Source organism: Myotis myotis, unplaced genomic scaffold, assembly GCF_014108235.1.
Source record: "Myotis myotis isolate mMyoMyo1 unplaced genomic scaffold, mMyoMyo1.p scaffold_m19_p_11, whole genome shotgun sequence".
Classification (NCBI taxonomy): Eukaryota; Metazoa; Chordata; class Mammalia; order Chiroptera; family Vespertilionidae; genus Myotis; species Myotis myotis.
Genome location: NW_023416315.1, coordinates 53,296,676 through 53,321,053, shown reverse-complemented (window position 1 = coordinate 53,321,053; position 24,378 = coordinate 53,296,676). Strand labels below are relative to the sequence as shown.

At 39.3% G+C, this 24,378-nt stretch overlaps 1 protein-coding gene across 4 annotated transcripts in view; it reads right to left on the bottom strand.

The window, feature by feature from the left end:
* BRAF (B-Raf proto-oncogene, serine/threonine kinase) overlaps nt 1–21,626 on the bottom strand; it is a 147,497-nt gene extending 125,871 nt beyond the window's left edge. For all 4 annotated transcript variants that reach the window (XM_036328536.1, XM_036328537.1, XM_036328538.1 and 1 more), the window contains exon 1: nt 21,444–21,626. In XM_036328536.1, coding sequence (XP_036184429.1) covers nt 21,444–21,569 — 126 coding nt within the window. In that variant the 5' untranslated portion in view covers nt 21,570–21,626. The remainder of the gene's footprint in view (nt 1–21,443) is intronic.
* Nucleotides 21,627–24,378: the final 2,752 nt, after the last annotated feature.

The window sequence follows — 24,378 nt, the reverse complement described above, 5'->3', positions numbered from 1 at the left end:
ATTCATAACAGTAGCAAAATTACAGTTATGAAGTAGCAACGAAAATAATTTTATGGTTGGGGGTCACCGCAACATGAGAAACTATATTAAAGGGTTGCAGCATTAGGAAGGTTGAGAACCACTGCTCTAGACTATACTATTACCTTTGTCCCTAAACTACTACTTACAAAGGTCTCCTAACTGGTTTTCCCACTTCTTTTGCCCTACTCCCATTCCTCTCTCATCCATTCTCTACAGTTAAGAGTAAAATTCCCAAAACACAAATCGGATCACATCACTCTCACTGTTTAAACCCTTTATTGCTCCCCAATGATTCCAAAACAAACAAACAAACAAACCCTAAACTTCTTAGCACAGAATACATTTTGCGCTTGCCTACCTCCTGCCTCATCTGGCACTATTCTCTCCATCTCTTAGTACATTTAAGCACAATGGCCTTCCAGCAAAGCCTTTACACATTATTCCTTCTTCCTGGAAAAAACTTGGCCTGGCACTTTTTGTAAACTAGCACAGCTTCTTCAGACAGAAGAGATCTTTAAATCTCACTTCCTCAGAGTGGCCTCCCCTGATCACCCTCCTCCCAATCTATATTAGATAATCACTAAACTGCATCCTATATTTTTTCTTTGGGCACATAATCACAACTCAGAATGTGTGTGTGTGTACATATATATTTATTTTGATAATGTATTTACTGTACACTCCTGATTGCACAAACCACATTTAAGCCAGCACATACAGTAATTTTTAAAATTTGTAGTTCTTGTGTTATACATGGCTTTTGATCTGATTAGACATTTATTTTATGATGTGAGAGTCCCATTGAAAGCATGCTATAATTATAGACAAAAAGTAATGAGAGTCTGAATTAATATTGATAGATTTAATGCCTTCACAATGACCCTGTAAGGTAGCAAGGAGGAAGCTAAGTTCTGAGAATATAAATGGTCATTCTAAAAAAGAGAAATCCTAAGTAATGGTAAAACCTTAAACATTTAATTTTAACTTAAAACTGTAAAAATGAACATTCATTCTCCAATCTTTGATATAGGGCCAGTGATCTTCCTTTAAATATGACTCACACCTAATTTGGCATCAAATATTTTTTAAATGGGCAATACCAGTTAACCTGATCAGCTGGTTAAGTGGAAGTCAGTAAGAGAACTTACTTTAGTTTCACCTTTGAGTACTATGGATGCAATGACAAAAACTGAACAAGTTACAATGCGATGACCAAACCCATGGTTTACAAAATAGGTTCCACACACCTATGAGGGCACACAGGAGACTCTTTATTGGGATTGTAGGCAGATTACATTATTTAGTAATGTATTAATCTAGACGTTACAAAAAAAACCCAGATTTTTCATGTTAAATATTTACAGAGGCACCCTCACCTAGGGTTCATATCAGTAAGTTACGATGGTCAAAAGGTATATTGAAGACTGAACATTCCACACTTGCGAGCACTTGATGGTGGGGTTCTCACTCTTCTTGCACGTTCATCTTATTGTGACATGCTACAGCTTACAAATACTAAGTAAATGTATGGATTATATTATCTAGTTAACTAAAGTAAACTTTTCAAAATAGACAAGTGGCTTAAAAAGAATTCCTACAAACAAACTTCAAACCTCATATTGAAGATAACACTCCTGCTGATAGAAAAAGAATGTCAAAACTGACACTTTGCCTACTCCTAACAGTGATGGCAAACCTTTTGAGCTCGGCATGTCAGCATTTTGAAAAACCCTAACTTAACTCTGGTGCAGTGTCACATATAGAAATTTTTTGATATTTGCAACCATAGTAAAACAAAGACATATTTTTGATATTTATTTTATATATTTAAATGCCATTTAACAAAGAAAAATCAACCAAAAAAATGAGTTCGCGTGTCACCTCTGACATACGTGTCACCTCTGACACACGTGTCATAGGTTCGCCATCACTGTCCTAGTACAAGCTATTTGTCAGCCACAATATAGGATAAAAAGAATGATCTAATCCAGTGATTCTCAACCACAGGTGATTTTGCCCCCAGGAGACATTTGGCAGCATCTGGAGACATTTTTTTTAAAATATGTATTTTACTGATTTTTTACAGAGAGAGGAAGGGAGAGGGATAGAGAACTAGAAACACTGATGAGAGAGAAACATCGATCAGCTGCCTCCTGCACACCTCCGACTGGGGATGTGTCTGCAACCTAGGTACATGCCCTTGACTGGAATCGAACTTGAGACCCTTCAGTCCGCAGGTCGATGCTCTATCCACTGAGCCAAACCAGTTAGGGCTGGAGACATTTTTTGATTGTCACAATTGAAGGGGGGGAACTATTGGCACCTAGTAAGTAGAGGCCAGGGATGTTGGCAAACATCCTGCAATGCACAGGACGGCCCCCCAAAACCAAGAATTATCCAGGACAAAATGTCACAGTACCTAGGTTGAGAAATACTGACCTAATCATTCCTATCAAGAAACTGGCCACTTTTTAAAAATTATCCAGATTATTCAAAATATGGATCTGCTCCACTATTGTTAATGATGAACCTTGCCCTTAGGGGTGTATGGCCTGAGATATTAGCTAGAGACAACGCCATCACAACTCTTGTTTCATTTTGTACAGTAGTACACATATAATTTGTAAATAAAACATACAGTAATAATGGCCATGAGTTCAAACTTTTCCTGATAGAGTACAAAATTTTTTAAGTCTGGAGACTACAGATTCAAACAACAAAAGTTAACAAAGAGATATCAGTACACTCATACATGTGGAGTTTATAAAAATTTATAATCCTAGATAAAAGAAAAAAACCTCATAAAAAACATTTTATTCTCTAGGACAGGGGTGGGCAAACTTTTTGACTCGAGGGCCACAATGGGTTCTTAAACTGGACTGGAGGGCTGGAACAAAAGCATGGATGGAGTGTTTGTGTGAACTAATATAAATTCAAAGTAAACATCATTACATAAAAGGGTACGGTCTTTGTTTTTTTTTAGTTTTATTCATTTCAAACGGGCCGGATCCAGCCCGCGGGCCGTAGTTTGCCCACGGCTGCTCTAGGACAAGCACTGCTCAAGATATTAAACAGATAATCCAGATTTAAAACCATTAGCAGAAAAACAACTTGAAGGTGCCAAAGGTATAAAGGGAACAACACCAGCTGTCAATTGTGGTTAACAACCTCACGAAAACAGGAGCTGCACATTATATAACAGGACATAGAGAGGCTCTGATCACATGGTGGTCAAGAGCATGGCTTCCAGAGTCACAATGTCTGGGTTCAAAGCCCAGATCTTTCACTTAAGCAGCGTGCCAACTGCATAACTTTTCTAAACCTATTTACAAAAGGGGGATTACAATACCTAACTCTTAGGGCTCTTGTGAAGATTTATGATACAGCAAAGTAGTTAAGAGTACAGGCTTTAAAATCAGAATTCCAGCTCTGTCACTTATTAAGCTCTGTAACCTTGGGCAAGTTACTTAACCCCCAAGTGTCAGCTTCTTCATCTTTAAAACAGAGTTAGCTTGACATATTCCTATTATTTGAATACAAACTACATAGAGTTGATCTGAGAATCAAATGGGATTCTCAGTGTCTGGCATGAAGTACATAATTAATAAACTAACATACTCAAAAAGTGAGCTAAAACAGTTCATTATCTTGAATAATTATAAAATTAAGTGGCACATTATTTCTGTAAAACATTTTTGTGGATCAATAAATGATTTCTATGTTCAAAAGCAACTATTTTTTAAATATGTGATGATAGATATGCTTTTATTCAGCCAAATTTACCAAATCCCACTATGTGAATGTCTCTTCTCTCAAAGATCTGAGCTCACAGTAAGGTAGAAGTACATAATCATAACTACTGCAATGTGGTCAGTTCAAATAATCAATATGTGCATAAAATGTTGTAAGAGCACCAAGTAGGTATGATCAAGGTGGGGAAGAGGGGGAGGGCAGGAAAAGTAGTTAAAGAAAGTTTCTTGGAAAGATAACCAGAACTGAGTTCTAAAGGATGAGTACAGTGTCCTCAAAGGGATATATAAATGATATTTGGGGTGAGGCAATTCTTTGCTGTGCAGTAATTTAGGTGCATTGTGTTCCTTGGTCTGTGGGCATTAAATGCCTAATATCATCTCCTAATCTTTTTGACAATCAAAATATTTCCAGAAGCCTCCCAATGGGGCAGGCTCCTCATTCAGAAAAAAACTGAAGGGAGAGGGGAAGAAGCAAGCACTCAGCCAATGCATTCCTAGGAAATGCAAGATTTTGGTATTACAATAGCATTTTCTTAAATGCTTCACAGCATGTTAATACACATTGTACATAAGCAATGTTTCATAGTCAAGGAAGTTTAGGAAATTCTAATTTAAACAAAAGTAAGTTGTTTTTTTACTATAGTTCCTCTCATTCTTTAATATACCACACCCAATTATGAAATCCCAAGATGGGGTATAAAGTACAGGTATCTCTTGCTCACCAAATAGATTCAGATACTTTTTAGATAAATCTCTTGATATGCAAAATGGAAAATCAAATTAATATTGAGATAACACAGTACCCTCATTATCTGAACTCAGAAACTGAACAGTGAGGAACTTTTATAATTTCCCCAATTGTCAACTATGGAACCTATCTATGAAAGAATACTTTGAGTGGTTAGTACCCCATTGTATATGTTTTGTGAAATATTGTGCCACAGCATTTAGTATGCAGCAAGAATTGCTGATGTATACAGGTAGAGATGTAGGAAAGAACAGGATCACCGAAGACCCAAATATGACATATTATGGAGTTGTTAGCTGGTTTAGACATTTGCTTTTAGAGTAGAGCCAGACCTCTCTATCGCCATCCTTTCCCCACCCATCTCTGGAACAAAATATTATGGGATGAAACCACATAATATAAAAGCAGCTACTTTGCTGAAGGGAAGAACTGGTAATTTTCTGATTCATGATAGGAACCAGTTCCTTTCTAAGAATGACAACTGAACATAAGATACAAAAGGTTAAAATCAAAAGAGGTCAGTGTCCCTGACTAAATAGTCAGGTATTGCATGTTTTAAAAATTCTGGCAGCACAGGTTGAAAATTGCTGCTCTCGGGCAATGGTCGGTTCTCAAAGTATGATTCCTGGACCAGCAGCACCAGCACACCCTAGAACAGTGGTTCTCAACCTGTGGATCGCGACTCCTTTGGGGGTCGAACGACCCTTTCACAGGGGTCGCCTAAGACCATCGGAAAACACATATATAATTACATATTGTTTTTGTGATTAATCACTATGCTTTAATTATGTTCAATTTGTAACAATGAAAATACATCCTGCATATCAGATAGTTACGTTACGATTCATAACAGTAGCAAAATTACAGTTATGAAGTAGCAACGAAAATAATTTTATGGTTAGGGGTCACCACAACATGAGGAATTGTATTAAAGGGTTGCGGCATTAGGAGGGTTGAGAACCACTGCCCTAGAACATTGTTAGAAATACAAACTGTCAAGCTCCACCCCATTCCTAGTGAATCGAAATTGAGGGGTGGGTCCTAGCAGTCTGTTTTAATAAGCCCTCCTCCAAGTGATTCTGACGCACACTCAAATTTGACCACCAATACTCTAAGGCAGTGGTTCTCAACCTTCTTAATGCCGCGACCTTTTAATACAGTTCTTCATGTTGTGGTGACTCCCAATTTCATTGTTACAAATTGAACATAATTAAAGCATAGTGATTAATCACAAAAACAATATGTAATTATATATGTTTTCCGATGGTCTTAGGCAACCCCTGTGAAAGGGTCGTTTGACCCCCCAAAGGGGTCGTGACCCACAGGTTGAGAACCGCTGCTCTAAGGTAATGTCTAGAAGTGGTACTGCTGATTGTAGAACATCCTATTGTTTTCCAAAGTGGTTTTTCCAATTTACACTACTATCAGCAGTGGAAGAGCTCCCATTGTTTCATATTCTTAATAATGCTTGATACTGTCAGATGTTTCATTTCTGCCAGTTTCGTCTATACAAAATGGTCTCTTGTGCTTTTAATTTCTGTTCCCATAATTGTTAATGAGGTTAACCATGTTTTCATATGTTTATTGGTAATTTAAATTTCTTTCTTTTTTTCTAAATCTAATGACTGTTCGGGGCTTTTGCCCTTTTCCTTCTATTTGGTGTTCTGTCTTTGTTAGGGATTCATAATTCTCTATGTATATTTTTCATTCCAATCATCCATTCATTTTGTGTTGTGGTAGGTAACCTCTAAAATGGCCCTCAATGGTCTTCACCTCTTGGTATCTAAGTCCTTGTACAACCTCTTCCCTTAAATGTAGGCTGGACTGATTGTGTTCTTAAGAAGCAAGTTAGAACAGAATATGGCAGAAGTGATGGTATGTCACTTCTAAGATTCAGTTATAAAAAGTCTGTGGCTTCCATCTTAAGAAGTCTCACTCATCCCCTTCTGGAGCTTTTACTATGGGAAAAGCCAGCAGCCATGCTGTGAGGTGGCTGTGTGAGTAAATAGGCAGTGGATCTTCTGAGACCTGCCACATCCAGATGAGAGAGCACAGAAGTAGGTTCCTCTCAGTCCAGCCATAAGATAACTGCAGACCTGGCAGACACCTTGACTGTAGCCTCATGAGAGACCCTGAGCTAGAACCACCCAGCTAAGCTGCTCGCAGATTCCTGACCCACAGAAACTGAGATTGATGTTTACTGTTTTCAGCTGCTCAGTTTTGGAATAATTTATTACACAGCAATAGGTAACTAATACATGTGTATTGCAAATATCTTCTATTCTGTGCCTTGTCTTTTTTATCCTCTTAAGGTCTTAATAAACAGAAGATTGAATTAATAATTAATATTTTTAATGTAGTCAAATTTAACGATTTTTGTATGGTTAATGTTTTCAGTCTTAAGAAATCCTTGCCTGCCCGGACGGCATGGCTCAGTGGACCTATGAACTAGGAGGCCATAGTTCAATTCCTGGTCAGGGCACATGCCTGGGTTGCAGGCTTGATCCCTAGTGTGCAGAAGGCAGCCGATCAATGATTCTCTCTTATCACGCATCTTTCTCTCTTTCTCCCCCTTCTTCTCTGAAATGAATAAAAAAATATTTTTTTAAAAGAAACCTTTGCCTGACTTGAGCTCATTAAAGCCCCTTAAAAAAAAAAAAAAAAAAAAAGCTGTTTTCCTGTTTAATCTTCAATATACTAAGAATTGATTATTATGCAAACGAAGAGGTGTGGTCCAACGTCATTTCTTTAATATGGTAAGCAACTGCTCCAAGCGTTTCCTTTCCCGACTACCTTGCCAGGTATTCACCCACCTAACCCCATATAAGCATATAAAATTCATTAGCAACCTCTACCTATTTAGTATTAACTGTCAGTTTGTTATTCATCTTCCCTTTTCTTTTTTTGTTAATCTTCAATCAGTATATTTACCATTGATTTTTAGAGTGGAAGGGGGTGGAGGGGGAGAGGGGAGAGGGGAAGAGGGAGAGAGGAAGGGCGGGACAGAAGGAGGGAGGAAGGGAGGGAGGGAGGAACAGAGGAAGGAAGGAAGGAAGGAAGGAAGGAAGGAAGGAAGGAAGGAAGGCAGGCTATAATCCAACTCACATCTTAAAGACCTATCCTACATAATAAATAGGCAATATGCAAATTGACTGTCATGCCCTCACACAAGATGGCCACCCCCATGTGGTCAAAGATGGCCACCACAAGATGGCTAGCAGGGGAGGACAGTTGTGGGCAACCAGACCTGCAGGGGAGGGCAGTTAGGGGCAACCGGGCTGGCAGGGGAGGGCAGTTGGGGGTGATCGGGCTGGCAGGGGAGCAGTTAGGCGTTGATCAGGCTGGCAGGGGAGTGGTTAGGGGGTGATCAGGCTGGCAGGCAGAAGCAGTTAGGGGCAATCAGGCAGGCAGGCAAGTGGTTGGAAGACAGCAGTCCCGGATTGTGAGGATAGGGCCTAACCCAGCAGTCGGACATCCCCTGAGGGGCCCCAGATTAGAGAGGGTGCATGCTGGGCTGAGGGACAATCCCCTTGCGCCCCCCCCCCTTCCCCGTGCACGAATTTCATGCACTGGGCCTCTAGTTTAAAATAAAACCTGTCCATTTCTAGGCTTTCTAGTGTTAAATTTACAAAACTAATAAAAGAAAGTATAAAAAAGAATATTAAAACCAAGAAAAAATTTAAATATAAAAATCAGAAATTAAGAGTAAATTAGAGTAATTAAGTTTGTCGGTAGTCTCAGTACTCATCTGGTATTTTATGAAGTGGTCTATTAAAAACCCTAGATATCATTAGAAATGAATCTGAATATGATCTTTGGGTGGGAGTCATGTCTCATATTCACCAAGGTAATAACGAGGGCCCAGCAGTGCCTCACATATAGCAAGCATCCAAATTTCTTGACAAAAAAAAAAATGGATTAAAGACGTCTCCCCTTCTTATTGTTCTTTAAGAATATCATGGCAGTTCTTAACTCTTTCTACTTCCATAGAACTATTAATCAAGTTGTCAAGTTCCACAGAAAAAGCTACAAGGATTTGGATTTCAATGAATCTACTGAGCAGTTTAAGAAAAACTGGCATTTTACCATACTCACTCTTCCAGTCCATCCTTAGTATATGGTATGTAACACCATTTATTTAGGTTTTCCTTTATGTCTCTAAGTTTAATTACTTTTATTTTTTAAAAATACATATATTTTTTATTTTTATTGAGAGGAAGGGAGAGAGATCAAAACATCAATGATGAGAGATATTCACTGGTTGGCTGCCTCCTGCATGCTCCTACTGGGGATGAAGCCCAGGGCACGTGCCCCCACCGGGAATTGAATGGTGACCTCCTGGTTCATAGGTCAATGATCAACTACTGACCCACACCAGCCTGGCTAATTAATTTTCTTTATAAAGGTCTTATACAAGTTTTTAAAATACATCTTAAATATTTAGAATTCAGTTTACATATTTCCTTTTCTAGGAAGTCTTTCTGTCTTCCATCTCCTACACTTATTCTGAATTTGTACTCTTCTGTGATTCCTCTGCACCTGTGGCACACTTTTTTAAACATAACACTGTCCTTAATTTGTGACTTATGGGTCTGCTTCTACCACTAGACTGTAAGCTCCTTGAGGGCAAAGACTGTCATTTCTGTATCACAGCACTTAGCAAACAATTAGCACAAAGGAGCTCAATATTATTTTTCAACTTTACACAATGAATACCTTCTATGTGTTGGGTACAATAATATGCTGAGTGCTTAAATACATTATCATCTAACTCTAAAATTATCCTTTTGACACACATTTTATAAAAGCCTAATATTTGTGTCACATGGTATACTGGGCATCAGGAAAACTGTAGTGATAGTCCATTCAGCCTAATATATATGTAAACTGGGTGGCTTATAAACAAGAGAAATTTATCACAGTTCTGGGAAGTCCAAGATCAAGGTGCCCACAGATTTGGTGTCTTGTAAAGACCCACTTTGAGGTTCATAGATGGTGCTTTCTAGCTGTAATTTTACATGAAGGCACAAGCCAGCTCTCTGAGGTCTTTTATAAGGGCACTAATCCCAATCACAATGGCTCCACTGACTGCACAGAAAAAATAAGGCAAAAGGAAAAATCAGAGATGCCTTGAGGTTTCAAGTAGAAATGATGAGTAAGTGGAGAATATTACAAGAAGAGGGGCAGAAATAATTTAAAGGGAAAGATAACTATTTAGTTTAGGACTTTCTGACTTTGTGATATCAGTGAGACATTAAGGTAAAATACTCAAGACAACTGGAAATGCAGGACACTCTAGCTTAGAGAGTAGCTTGACTATTAAGGGCATATAGTAGCCTTTGAAAGAACAGATTCAATTGGGTAAAAAGAAATAGAAGACCGACTTTCAAGAAGACATGAGTGAGTACTTCTTTAAGAAAAGGCATTAAGTGACCAGAAGGAGAAAACAAAAGCTCAAGGGGATGCCAGAGTCAGGGAAGGTATTTTGTTTTTGGATGGGATTACTATGATACATTTAAAGGCAAACAGCAAGTAACCAGTGTCAAAGAAAGGTCTAAAGGTGTGTGTGCTTGCCAAATAGTGAGAGAGTGGGATATGAGATAAAAGGAAGAACAGATTGTTCTGCGCTGTTCCAGAGGACTAAACTAGGATGATGTTAGAACCTAGAGACAGTAGTTCAAGAAGGTATATCTGAGCTCCACAGTAAGAGAGTTATTTGTTAGCAGTAGAGGTACAAGGAACAAGATGCCTTACTATTAAGGATATTTAACTGAATTCTTTTTTTTTTAATATATTTTATTGATTTTTTACAGTGAGGAAGGGAGAGGGATAGAGAGTTAGAAACATCGATGAGAGAGAAACATCTATCAGCTGCCTCCTGCACACTCCCTACTGGGGATGTGCCCACAACCAAGGTACATGCCCTTGACCAGAATCGAACCCGGGACCCTTGAGTCTGCAGGCCGACGCTCTATCCAGTGAGCCAAACCGGCTAGGGCTAACTGAATTCTTAAATCATTTGTCAGGGATGCTGCTGGAGAAATTCTGTACTATGTGAGAGGTGAAACTAGGTTCCATTTGACACTAAATTCTGACTTGTCTCATTAAGCAATAACACCCATCCCCCCCTTCCCAGACCTGGTAACTTCTATTCTACTTTCTATCTTTATGAATTTGCCTATTCTGATATTTTATGTAAGTGGAGTCATATTTGTCCTGTTGTGTCTGGCTTATTTCACTTACCATGATGTTTTCAAGGCTTACCCATTTTATTTTATTTTTTTAAATATATTTTTATTGATTTCAGAGAGGAAGGGAAAGGGATAGAAACATCAATGATGAGAGAGAATCACTGATCAGCTGCCTCCTGCATGCCCTCCACTGGGGATCAAGCCTGCAATCTGGGCATGTGCCCTGACTGGGAATCGAACTCTCATCTCCTGGTTCATAGGTCGACACTCAACCACTAAGTCACACCAGTTGGGCAAGGCTTACCTAATTTATATGATGTATCAGAACTTCATTCCTTTTATGACTGAAAAGCAATCCACTGTTATGCAGATACTGTATTTTTAAATATATTCATCTGTTGATAGGCACTTGGGTTTTTTCCAACTTTGGGCTATTGTGAATAATGCTGCAATGAACACTGCAGCATACAAGTATCTAATTGTCTCTGTTTTCATTCTTTTGGATATATTCCTGAGAGTGGAATTGTTGGGTCATGTGGTAATTCTATTTATTTAGATTTTAGATTCTATATACATTTTTGAGGAACACTAAGAAAAAAATAACCTAATACAAAACTCACAATGAGATGCCAATTCATGCCCGTTAAAATAGCTATCATTAAAAAAGTGTTGTTATGGATGAGGAGAAACTGGAATTCACATGTATTGCTGGTAAGAATGTAAATGGAATGCTGGTAGGAAAACAGTTTGGTGGTTATTCTGATATATTTCACAACACAGATGGGCCTTGAAAACATTAAGCTTAGTGAAATATACCAGACACAGAATGACAAATATTGTATGATTTCACTTACAGGAGGTACCAAGAATAGACAAATCCATAAACACAAAAAGTAGAATAGAGATTACCAGGGGCTGGACAAGGGAGAAAGAAGGAATTGTTTTTCAAAAGGTAGAATTCTTGTTGGGGGTGTTGAAAAAATTTTGGATTTTGATAGTGATGATATTACATTTTGAATATATTTAATGCCACTGAATTGTACATTTATGAATGGTTAAAATGATAAATTTTTGTTATGTATATTTTACCACAATTTTTTAAAAACAAAAGAATTAAACATTAAGTGATTCTTTGAGCCAATTAAAAAGTATTAATCAGGACCCAATGCAAAAAGAAAAAAATAACATTTTAGATATTTCAAACCAGAAAAGCATTTAATACAAGGACTAAGACACTTATCATTCAAAATATGGAAGGATGGGAAATCGGGAGTAGCCACTACATTATAGAAATAAAGGATACCCTGGAAATCAGAGGTCCAAAAGCTGCTGGCACTACTGCCTCTAAAGATCCATGAAGCTGGAATTAAACACTGGAATGCTCAGTCCAGTCACCTCAACTGCTTCCACTCACTAAGATCTTACAACTTAGCTAACCAGACAAAAGGCAGTAAAAAGAAAGCTTCCTGTCCTTTTGTCTTCCAAATTGTGGGAATTCATCTAACTGATAAAACCTAAACTGTATCCACCTTTGATGGAAGGGAGAATCAGGAAATAAAAATATATTCTCATGTTATCTTCTAAAAGTTTTATAGTTTTGCATTTCATACCCAGGCATTTAATCTACCCAGAATTTGTGAATATTGCAGGGTAAAAATCCAAATTAATTTTTCCTAAATTTTCCAGCACCATTTATTGAAAAGAGCATACTTTTCTAATTTCTAGCATGTATCTTATCATACATCAAGTAACCTACCAACTATAGGTTTTCTTCTTTCCCATCCATCACTAGACTACTCATGACAGTGTCGTAATTACATTGCAATGAGTCTTAACAAGTGGTGAAGTATGTCCTCCCATACTGTCTTCTTTGGGAGTGGTCTTGGCTACCCTAACCCTTTACTGATTTTCCACAGAATTTTAAAAATTTTAAGTCCCACCGAAACAAAACAAGACAAACAAACCAAACAAACCTTACTAAGGTTTAGATTGGGGTTATATTAAATATATAAATCCCTTTGGGGAGAATAGTATCTATACAATATTGTCTATCAATCCATGCACATGGTATTTTTATTGAACTATATATAATAATTCATTTCAATAAGACTTTTAGAAATCTTACGTCATTTTTTAGACCTATTCCTGGGTATGCTATTGTGAAATGTACTGTTTTAGATTTTCCTTCCTGTCTGTTGTTAGAATATAGTTTCTTGTGCAACTCATTGTTTATAACTTGTAGATATTTAAAAAAAATTTTAAATACACAATTATGTAGTCTATGAATGATGATAGTTTTATTTCTCTTTCCAATTCTTATGTTTTTATTTATTTATTATTATTTTTTAAATCCTCAATCAAGGATATTTTTCCATTGAATTTTAGAAAAAGTGGGAGAGGGAAAGACAAAGAGAAATATGGATGTGAGAGAAACACATCAATTGGTTGACTCCTGCGTGCCCCAACCAGGGCCCAGGCCAGGGAGGAGCCTGCAACCAAGTACATGGCCCTTGACCGGAATCAAACCTGGGACCCTTCAATCCACAGGCCGATGTTCTATCCACTGAGCCAAACCAGCTAGGGCCAATTCTTATGTTTTGTTTTGTTTTTTAATATATTTTATTGATTTTTTACAGAGAGGAAGGGCGAGGGATAGAGAGTTAGAAACATCGATGAGAGAGAAACACCGATTAGCTGCCTCCTGCACACCTCCCACTGGGGATGTGCCTGCAACCAAGGTACATGCCCTTGACAGGAATCGAACCTGGGACCCTTCAGTCCGCAGGCTGACGTTCTATCCACTGAGCCAAACCAGTTAGGGCAATTCTTGTGTTTTTAAATTTTCTTTTTCTTAACTCAGTGAAGGTCAGGACCTCTACTACAACTTTAACTAGGAGCAGTTTTAATGAACGACCTTATTTCTCCCAATCTCAGAGGGAGAGCTTTCAAAATTTCAACGGTAGTAATTATAAAACTTGATTTTAAAAAAAATAGATGCTCCTTATCACATTTGATTTGCTTCGGGTTTTATGATGAATTTTTCCAAAGCACCGTTTGCAACTATTCAGCGGACCATGTCTCTTCTCTAACTTGTTGAGATGGCAACACATACAGTAGCCCCCCCTTATCCGTGGTTTCAGTTACCCGCGGTCAAGTCTAATCCTAAAATATTAAATGAAAAATTCCAGAAATAAACTATTCATAAGTTTTAAGTTGAGTGCTAATCTGAATAGAGTGATGAAACCTCACACCATCCTCTCTGTCCAGGGAAGGACGTGAATCATCTCTTTGTCCACTGTACCCATGCTGTATATGCTCCCTGCCACTCAGTCACTTACTAGCCATCTTGGTTAACAGATTCACTGTTGTGGTATGGTAGTGCTGTGTTCAAGAAAGCTTTATTTTACTTAATTATGGGCCCAAAGTACAAAAGTTGTGATGCTGGCAATTCAAGTATGCCTAAGAGAAGCTGTAAAGTGCTTCCTTTAAGTGAAAATATATGTATGTCTAGAAAAAAAAATACTGCCCTGGCCAGTGATTCCCAGTGGTTAGAGTGTTGACCCGCATACCAAAGGATCTCTCTCGGGTTCAATTCCCTGTCAAGGTCATGTGCCTGGGCTGAAGGCTCAATCCCCAGCCCTGGTCAGGGTGAATGGGGGAGGCAACCAATGTGTTTCTCGAACTGTTTCTCTCTCTTTCTCTCTCTCTCTCTCTCTCTCTCTCTCTCTCTCTCTCTCTCTCTCTCTCTCTCTCTCCCCCTCCCACCGCCCCTTTCCCCTCTCTTCCTTCCACTCTCAAAAAAAAAAATCAATAGAAAAAAATCCTCAGAGGAGGAATGATAAAAAGAAAACATTTAAAAATGCTATATATAGAGTTCAGGACTATCCTCAGTTTCACATCCACTGGGGTTCTTAGAATGTATCCCCTTAAGATAAGGGATACTACTGTACATATAGAGACTTTAAGTGCCAAACTCAGTAGTAGAAAAATCATCTGCAATAGAGAGTTATCAAAAAGTTATACTGAATTAAATTCTCATGTATAGTAAAACTTAACTTGAGATTGTGTAACTTACTGTTAATATGAGAAGTACAGTAATGGGTGGAATATTTTAAATATACAAAGCAAGCATGTAAAAACTAAGAAGAAATGAACACTTTCAGTGGTTGGAGAACAGGAATGTAAGGATTATACTGAATCATAATCTCTTTCCTACTTGAAGTTCTGACACTATTCCCATAGAAATAGTTATATGATGTGTAAAAAAGCAATTTCGGGTTATTTAGGAATAATTAACAATAGCACTTTATCTTTTTATAGTAAAAAAAAAAGGTATAAAGGCAATAATTGTTTGGTATTTACGGAAAAGATAGCATGTTTTTATGAGTGAGAATTAAATTTATACATTATCAGAAATCATGCTAATCTCTATAAAAAATAATCATACCTACTTAAGACTCCGCCCCCCCCCCCCCCCCCCCCAATCTACAGAGAGACTTCTAAGTAGAAAATATAAACTTTAAAACAGAGGAAAAGGGGTTAGACCAGCCGTGGGCAAACTACGGCCGGCGGGTCGGATCTGGCCCATTTGAAATGAATAAAACTAAAAAAAAAAAAGACCGTACCCTTTTATGTAATGATGTTTACTTTGAATTTATATTAGTTCACACAAACACTCCATCCATGCTTTTGTTCCGGCCCTCCCTCCGGTCCAGTTTAAGAATCCATTGTGGCCCTCAAGTCAAAAAGTTTGCCCACCCCTGGGTTAGACCCAAGTTGACAATACAAAAATATAGGTTCTAATAACTAGTATTTACAATGTAGCTGAAGCTATTAATTCCCTTTAACTTTTAAAGTACATCTATAAGCCCAAACAGAAATTTACTTTGCAAAAGAAATGTAGAAAATACAGTTTAAAAGTCCTAGGCCAATGGAAGAACAACCCCTGGTGGTATTTTAAACTTTCAAAATACTCAAAGGTAAGTAAGTGACTAATTCAAAGCATCTTAAAAATAGAAAGTCAAATTTTTCTGGTCTTATTAATTTAAAAGTTATATATTTAGTGCAAGAAAAAATATGAAACAAGAGTAGAGTATTTCTCCATTTAAACACAATTAAAGCATCTTTTACAATAAGGAGATGAATACTTAAACACATACACACATTAATTTTGGAACAACAGTTGAAAATAGACTGCCAAAATGTTATGTTTTTCTCTCCCTGGAAATGCAGTTTCAAAATTAGCAAGGTAGCCAAATACAACTGGAATAAAACTCCTTACAACATGAACAGAAGTCTACTTCCCAATTGTCACATGACCCTGTATTGATCAGGTATTTGAGACTCATGCTCTATGAACACATTTCCTGATTTTTTGTTTTTTTAGTCCTTAAGTGAAAATCATGACCAGAGCTTCTGGAGATATAAAGTTAATTGAGTTCAAAGTGATTTTTATATTCTGTATCGAGGGCTTTCCCAGGACCCATAAAGGAATGTAATGTTACTGGGCATCAATTTCTCTTTCTATATGCGTAGTCTTAATATGGGAAGGAACAAGAATAATAGTTTTTTAAGCCCAAGAGAAAACATGGAAACCAAAATAATCTCAGAGGGTAGAGGGGAGAAAAAAATAATTGCTTAATATTAGTGTGGAAGTTAGATTAAGAGTTTCTTCTGAATACCATGCTAATTATGTATGACAATAAATTAGATTGGTAGGTAAAAGAAACTGAAAAGGAAAAACTATCTCCCAGAATGTTAATTCTCCACCAAATATTTAAGGAAGAAATGGAACAAACGAGGCTAACTTTTTGGTTCTTATAGTATTAACATTAATACTATAATGTTTCACCTAAAAATAAACTAAAAAAACAAAATACCCAAAAAACAGAAAGCTTCTAAACAGGCTCACCTATTTTGAATTCAGACGTTCTATAACTATTGCTGATCCTGATTTTACACGTAAAATAGACAAAGAGACTGAGTAAAGGACTTGAAACAATTCAACTTCAGAGGAATACAAAATCCAGTAAGGCTTATTTTAATGGCAATTTGAAGCAGATATATAGGAAGCATGGGAACATAGGTGGATTTCAAAAAACAAGGGGATTATGACAAAAAATGTTCACTAAGTATTCAGCTAAATTAATATCAAGATGTCAAAGGACACAAAATGCACTTTTGCAATTCTAAAGGAGTAAACAAACAACTTTATGATTGGAGAAAAAGGAACAAGGTAAGCACAGTCTTAGAAAATGCTTTAAAAAACAAAACAATGTAACCTGATTCCTTCCCTCTCTTCCCCATTACTCATAGAATATAGGTTTCCAGTTGTTATGATGGGAGCCTAATTAATCCTAATTAGGAAAGCAAGGAACAGGGAATTTTTAAAAAGTCAGACCTCTGTAGCCTGTAATCCTAGGACAATTTTTCTGGCCTATTATCCAGATACAACTAAATCAAGTTTGCTCTCAGGTTTACTACATTCAGGGATTCAAGCACCCACCACAATGTTCCTTTCTTATCTGTTTACTAACAATCAAATCCTTTAACATCCAGCATATATAAGTAAGTGATATCAGAAGAGGTGAGTGGATGACTAAAGGAGGGAGCTCATTAAATGAGAAAGAATAAAGAAAGGGAACACAAGAAATACCAAAGACACACAGCTATTTTCTGGTTTTGCCTAACAGGCATGTTTTGTCCACCTTCAAATATATCCAGACAAGTATTAACAGCAATAGCCAGAACTGCAGAAGCACATACCTTAGTGGGACTTCCATTTATTAAGAGTATGATGTAATCCACCCCAGTCTGCCTGGTTCATAAAAATGTGTTTTAACTATAATGAGTGGACCTCATTATAAAAGGAGAGTCTATCTCAGAATACTGCTTAGTCAATGATTATAATTACACAGCTTAACTAAGATCATCAATAAGAGATCTTAAAAACAATACAATTTTAATTGTAACGTGATTGTAAGATGCTCCCTTCTACAGATGCACAGCACAAAAAGAGTTAATGAATATCATACCTAGTTACAATGCATTTTTCAATGTATTTACTATACCATATGGTCATATTGTCCCATCTTATACCATATGGTCACAGAAAGTAGTATCAGGGGAATATAAGTGGTCAGAAGTAAATGTTTAATGCCAAAAGTAGAAGCATATTCATTGGATAAATATTTAACAAGCGTATGTCACTTACTAGAATATTCTATTTTGAGCATCTACAAAGTAATACTTACAAATACAGGACATGCAATTTGTTCAATTCAATATAGGACATGCAATTTGTTCAATTCCCAACATAATTTTATGTTTAAGATGTTTGATAAAAGAGTAAAATAATTAGAAACAACCTAATGTCAAAAACATGTTTAGTTTAAAAATTGCAGTATATCTAATGATAGGTAAAATATTTTGCGATATAGTTAAGTTAAAAATATTACAAAACCACATACATTGTATTGTATTATCTATAATAATAAAAGTGTAATATGCTAATTAGACCGGACAGCCGAATGACCTTCTGGACAAAGCTGGGGCTGCCACCACAGCTTTGAGGGCCGAGCCCCTTGCACGAATTTCGTGCATTGGGCCTCTAGTAAAAGCATAAGATGAGTTTATGGATATACGTACATCAAAATGTTTATATAATTATATCTTAGTGACAAGATAACAGATGATTTTGTTTACTTTTTGTACTTAGAGCTCTCTAATTTTTCAAAAATGAATGCGCTTTCTGTCCATAATTAGAAATGTTTTAGTGCAGCTGAAATTTCTGTGAGAAACATTTTTTAAAAAACATATTTCACTGTCAGGTAAGGTAAATCTTTAGAATAAAGCATGTCATTTTACACAAGCACAATTTTTAATTTATTTCCATGCACGTGACAATTAGACGATATCTCTTTAAGTGAATATAAAGAAGGCAGTTCAAAAATCCATTGTACATTTCAGCTTCCACTGAATTAATACCAACTTCAAATTTAAAATTATTTCTTGGAAAAATGTATTCTACCACCATGACATTGAAATTTATATTTTAAAAAGACCCATTTTGAATCACTTATCCCTCTCCCCATCAAATACATTTATTATCAGCTCTTATAAAAAAAGTATAAAGGAAAAACTACTATTCATTACTAAACATTAAAACCTGGATGAAGAAGGCAGAGGGAAACACTTTTAACTAATTAAAATTAGTTATTCTACTTATTTATGCATTCATTGGTTGTTTCTTGTATGTGCCCTGACCGGGGATCAAACCCAAAACGTTGGCATATCTGGATGATGCTCTAACCAACTGAGCTACCTGGTCAGGGCCACAAATTAAAATCTGTTCAAGTATCCTTAAGATTTCAGGAGATATGAATATGCTTTCCAATTATTAGCAATTTAAACTTAAATCCAACTGGCCTAGAGGTACTCAAGCATTGATTCATGAGAACTGCCTAGGAAGTGTGCAAATGCAGAAACTCATGCCCTAGCTCTCACCTAATCAGAATCTTCAGAGGGTGGAGTTCAAACAATCTGGCCCTTTCAAATAGGATAACAGAGATTCTACTTTACAAACACCTCCTCTATATCATTGCAAACTATTCTAATAACTCTGAAACAAAATTCTCAGTAAACAATACTATAATCAGAAAATTACAATTTCAGGAGCCATACACACTAATTTATCTACTCTTCTAGATGCAATTTAACAAAACCATACGTGATCTATAGAGTAAAGCAAGCCTAGAGGCACCTGTGCCTGGCAAGACAAAGGCATATCCGATTCATGGAAAAAATAGACAGCAGATGTGACCCCTAGTATTTATCCATTAAAAACAATGTATCCTAAAAATAAATTTCCATGTCAACGGAACAAAGCTGTTTATAAATAAGAAGGAATGTGGAGGTGTGGGGAAGACAAGAGGAAACTTCAGCAAGTTAAGTACCAAAAGCCAGGAAACAAGGCAAAATGAATGGCAACTGGGGACAAGGAAAACAGAATAAACTAGTAAATGGAAGAAGGGAAGAACTCTATCCTTAGAATTCAAGAGGAAACCAAGCTGAGCAAAAATGCAAACTGTAAAGTGGAAAATGGTGTAATTTTGTTAAGAAAGAAGAATATATGAGACAATTTAGAGTAGATCAAAAGATGGTACAGAACACATCATGGGCATAGATGGAGGTGGTATAAGAGGATGAAAAACAAACATTGTGAACAAACCGATACTAATTAGAGCAAGCACAGCAAATGAATTTACAAAGTAAAGATGATGAAGCAGGAAAAAGAATTGCATAGACAGAAGAAAGAATGAAACGTTATGAGAATTGGGAAACAAAATGTAACTAGCAGGAAGGAAAGAGAACTTTGAGCACAGTCAACTGGCATAAGCCGCTATCTGATCAAGCAAGAACTGTAAAGCGAAGTTGTTAAACCATAGATTATCTCATTATTTGTAAGTATAATGAAGTGTGTTATTTTATGTAATAAAATGCCAAATACGAAATACGATAAATTTTATGTAATAAAAAACACAATGTAAATAAACTCATTTGACAAGGTGATAAGCTGAATAATGCAACAAAAAAAAACCCCACAAAAAACAAAAGAGGCTGAGAGAAGCCATGGCTAAAAAGCAAAAAGTGAAAGAAAAAAACTGGGACAGAAGGAAGGACAACAGAAGGAAGGCAATCAAACCTATTTTTAAAAAACCGGTAGGAATAAATAGAGAGGTGTGAATGGACAATGGAAGAACCACCACAAAGTGCCGGCAGTGCAAGTGAAACCTGATGGAATCTTGACAGCTTCAGGATTCAGAAGGTAAGCAGCTCCAAAGCGTTCAGAAGGATTGGTGGAGCGAACAATGGGTAACAATGCCGGGGAGCCGGGGAATGAAGTCGGGGAGCCGTGGGATGCAGCCAAGGGCCCCAAGAGGACCAGGGGACAGAGCAGTGCAGAAAGTAGTCTTCAGCAGATAGGAGCTGAGGTCAGCAGGCGGGCGGGCGGGCCGGCAGGTGGGGATGGGGCGCGGGAGCCCCGACCAACCTTCGGAACGCAGGGTCCTGAGCCCGGGAAGAAAGGGAGTGTGGCAAGTGGGGGTTGAGGTTGGAAAAAGTACAGAGTAAAGCAAAACCAGCCGCTGGGTAAAACCGATGAAGAGACATCCCCCCCCCAAAAGTAGAGAAGTAGAAGGGAGGGCAGCGGCCTGGAAAGGGGGACTGTCCGCGAGAGCAGTGAGGGCGGGATGCGCCCCATCATCCCCAGGACCCTGTCATCATGACCGACACCACGGTACCTGGGGCTGGACGCCCGGCCCGGCTCCGAGCCCACATCTGCCGCCGGGATGCCGCCGCCCCCCGCGCCCCCCGCCCGGAATAACGAAAACGTCTCGGGGATGCGCGCCTGGCTCCCTCCAGCCAGCCGTGACCTAGGACCAACCCTGAGACTCGCCCCCTACGGAGAGCCTCCTGCTCCACCACCGCTCCCCGAACCCCCCGGCGGGGGTGCGGGCCAGGGAAACCCCCCCCCCCGGGCCATCGTGTGTGTTTACATAGCGAGGAGCTGCAGGACGGAGAGGGGCCGGGGGGAGACGCACCTCCCACCCGCAGAGCCCCAAGGAGAGGGTGGCTGAGGGCGCCGGAGCCCCCAGCGCCACCTCTTCCCCCCAAATAAACACCCGCCGGCCGAGCCGAGACGGGAAGGGTGCAGGGGGCGCCGGCACTCACCTCCTCGGGGATGGCGGGGTCCGCAGCCGAAGAGGCCGCGGCGCCGGCGCCGGCCTCGGGCTCCATGTCCCCGTTGAACAGAGCCTGGCCCTGCTCCGCGCCGCCGTCGCCGCTCAGCGCCGCCATCTTATAACCGAGAGCCGGGGCTCCAGCGACCGCTGCTGGGCGGGGAGGGGGAAGGGAGGCGGAGGGCGGGGGGGGGGGGGAGGCGGAGGCGGGGGGCGGCGGGGGCGACGGCCGGGCGGCGCCGGCGGCGGGAGGGCGCTGGGCCACCTCAGGAACCGGCCCGCGGCCCCCAACGCAGCGGAGCCTGAGGGGATTGGGGGAAGGACGCTAGGCGGGGGGCGGGGGAAGGGGGCGGAGACCATTAGAAGGCGCCGCGGCGTTGGCGTCACCCGCGCGTCACCGCCGTTACGTCATCCCGGGTGCGTGACGTAATCCGAGGAGCGCCCTCACGCCCTCGCCTGGGGAGGCTTCCTTCGCGTCCTGCGCGCCGCGGCGCTCAGCGGTTTCTTTCCTTCCGCCGTTTCCATGGCTTCGGGTTCCTGCTCCATGCTCCTCGCGGTCCTAAGCCTGCTCCGCAACAGGGACTCCGTAGCGGAGTTCGAGGAGAAGTTGAAATCCTGGAGGGAGGAGGACGGGGAAGCCCATTCTCCTGTTATTTCCTGTACAACGAACGTCCCTGTCATAAAACTAAGACGCGAACCCCCGAGGCTGCCACCGCCGGGTAGAATTTGACAGGAACATGCGGAGGAACAGCCGGCTTCTCAGAATGATGCGCGTATCCTCCTCGTGAACGGGCCTGGCCTGTTCAAGCGAATCTAAATGGAAGTCTGAAAGGTGTTCGGCCAGTTGTTTCCCTCGCTGGGGAATGAAATGTTTCCTTTTAGGATATTGTTCGTTTTCCAGGTTCACTCACTTGACAAATGTCGGAGATGGAGCGCTTTCCAAGTGCTAGGGCCGGCCCAAGGCACAGAATATTCTAGCCATCTGAAACATGAAAACTTTGATCATGTTTGTTTTGCAGAAAACCATTCAAAATATGTTAAATACCGTCGTGCTTTTAATAACAGAACATTCCAAGGCATTCTCTGTGCAAACTATGCATGAAAACTATTAAGGAAGGAGAGGTAAATTCCTTTGGAGAGGCCCAGTGACAGAGCGGAATTAAGGAAACCCAGTTCATTATTAAAAATACATCTATTTTAAAGGAAAAGGGGACTACTCAGGGAGGAAAACACAACTTAAGGAAGGGAGAAATGGTCGTGACAAACATAGTGGAAGTTACTGTGGCTCCTGATGGTGGGAGTTAATCGCTAAAGGAACCTAAAAGTCGAGACATGAGAAGCCCTGAGTGGACTCTGCACCTTTGTGCTCCCCATTGAATGTCAGGGGAAGTCACCAGTGACCTCATTGTATTCAGGATGAGTCAAGAGGTAGAAAGCTGTCCTACTGACCTCTGAAGCAGGAGGTCTGCATATTGACAGAGTCAACATGAGCCTGGGAGCTGACCCTCGCTCCCAAGGTAAGAAGTTTGCGAGGCTGCTTTCTTAATCAGAATACCAATATCCCTCGACATTGAAATATACAAAATACGACCTATTGAATGAGCATGGTATGCTTTGTTAGTATCATTGTACTTTCTTCTCCAAGTAGGAAAGTCGCCTAGAGGAACTAAATTTAAATCAAAAGGTGGCTTGGAAAAGTAGAATAAATGAAGATGATCATAAGGGATAATGTCATCAAGCCGTGGTCTGAAGTGCCCTCTTTATTATAAGGATATACTTCTAAGCAGACTAAAATAGCACCATCAGCCAGTTTGATTTCATCTGAAACAAAACTGGCAGGTTTTTAAATTCTCTAACAGACTTATTTTTAAAAAATCAGCCTCTGCAAATATTACATCATTAAAACATTGTCTCAAAAGGTTAAAAGTTCTAAGATTATTTTTTTTCATTTGTTCCATTTTAAATTATAGCCTTCCTTACTAGCAACAATCTGTAAATCTTATTTTACATGGTTATTTCCTCACAGAATGGCTGATATCACCCATTTAATATTGCTTCTTGTTAGCTTCCATTTATTCAACACTTTCTGAACTTGTCTTCAAAGTTTGGATATATTTTATTTGATTTCCCTAGGCCATTCTAATGCCCCACAGTATCCAGATGGGAAAATATAAAGAAAGCATAAACTTTGGAGTCCAAAGATCAGGATTTTAGTGTCAGCTTGCCACATTTTGGCTATATAACCTCAAAGCAGGTAAGCTCAAATCACTGTTTTATGTTGTTTTACCCATTTATTTTTAAAATTTATCTTTATTGTTGAAAGTATTACAGATGTCCCCTTTTTTTCACTATTGACCCCTTCTAGCCCTCATCTGCCCCCAGCCCCAGGCCTTGACCACACTATTGTCTGTGTCCATGGGTTATGCATATAAGTTCTTTGGTTAATCTCTTCCCACCCACCCACCTACCCCTGCCTTCCCTCTGAGATTCAGCAGTCTGCTCCATGATTCTATGTCTCTGGATCTATTTTGTTCATCAGTTTACTTTGTTCTTTATATTCCACGTATGAGTCAGATCATGTGATACTTTCTCTGACTTACTTTGCTTAGCATTATACTCTCCAAGTGTTGTTTTAATCTATAAAATGAGAGTGGTAATAATGCCAGGCCAGCCTACCTAATTATCATTATGAGGGTAAAATATTATAGTTTTGCCCTTTATGAAATATAAAGTTACCCTCTCAGTCAGAATTCAGACAAGGCTTGTCTCTGCTCCATGACATCTGGGAGCTCATGTGGAGGGGTGAGCCTGGGGGGTGTCTCAATGGGTTGGGATGGCAATTATCTGGAGACATTATTTCCTCACAGGTTTGGTGGTTGAAACTGGGGCAGTCAGCCAGAATACCTAAGCATACTCTCTTCATGTGG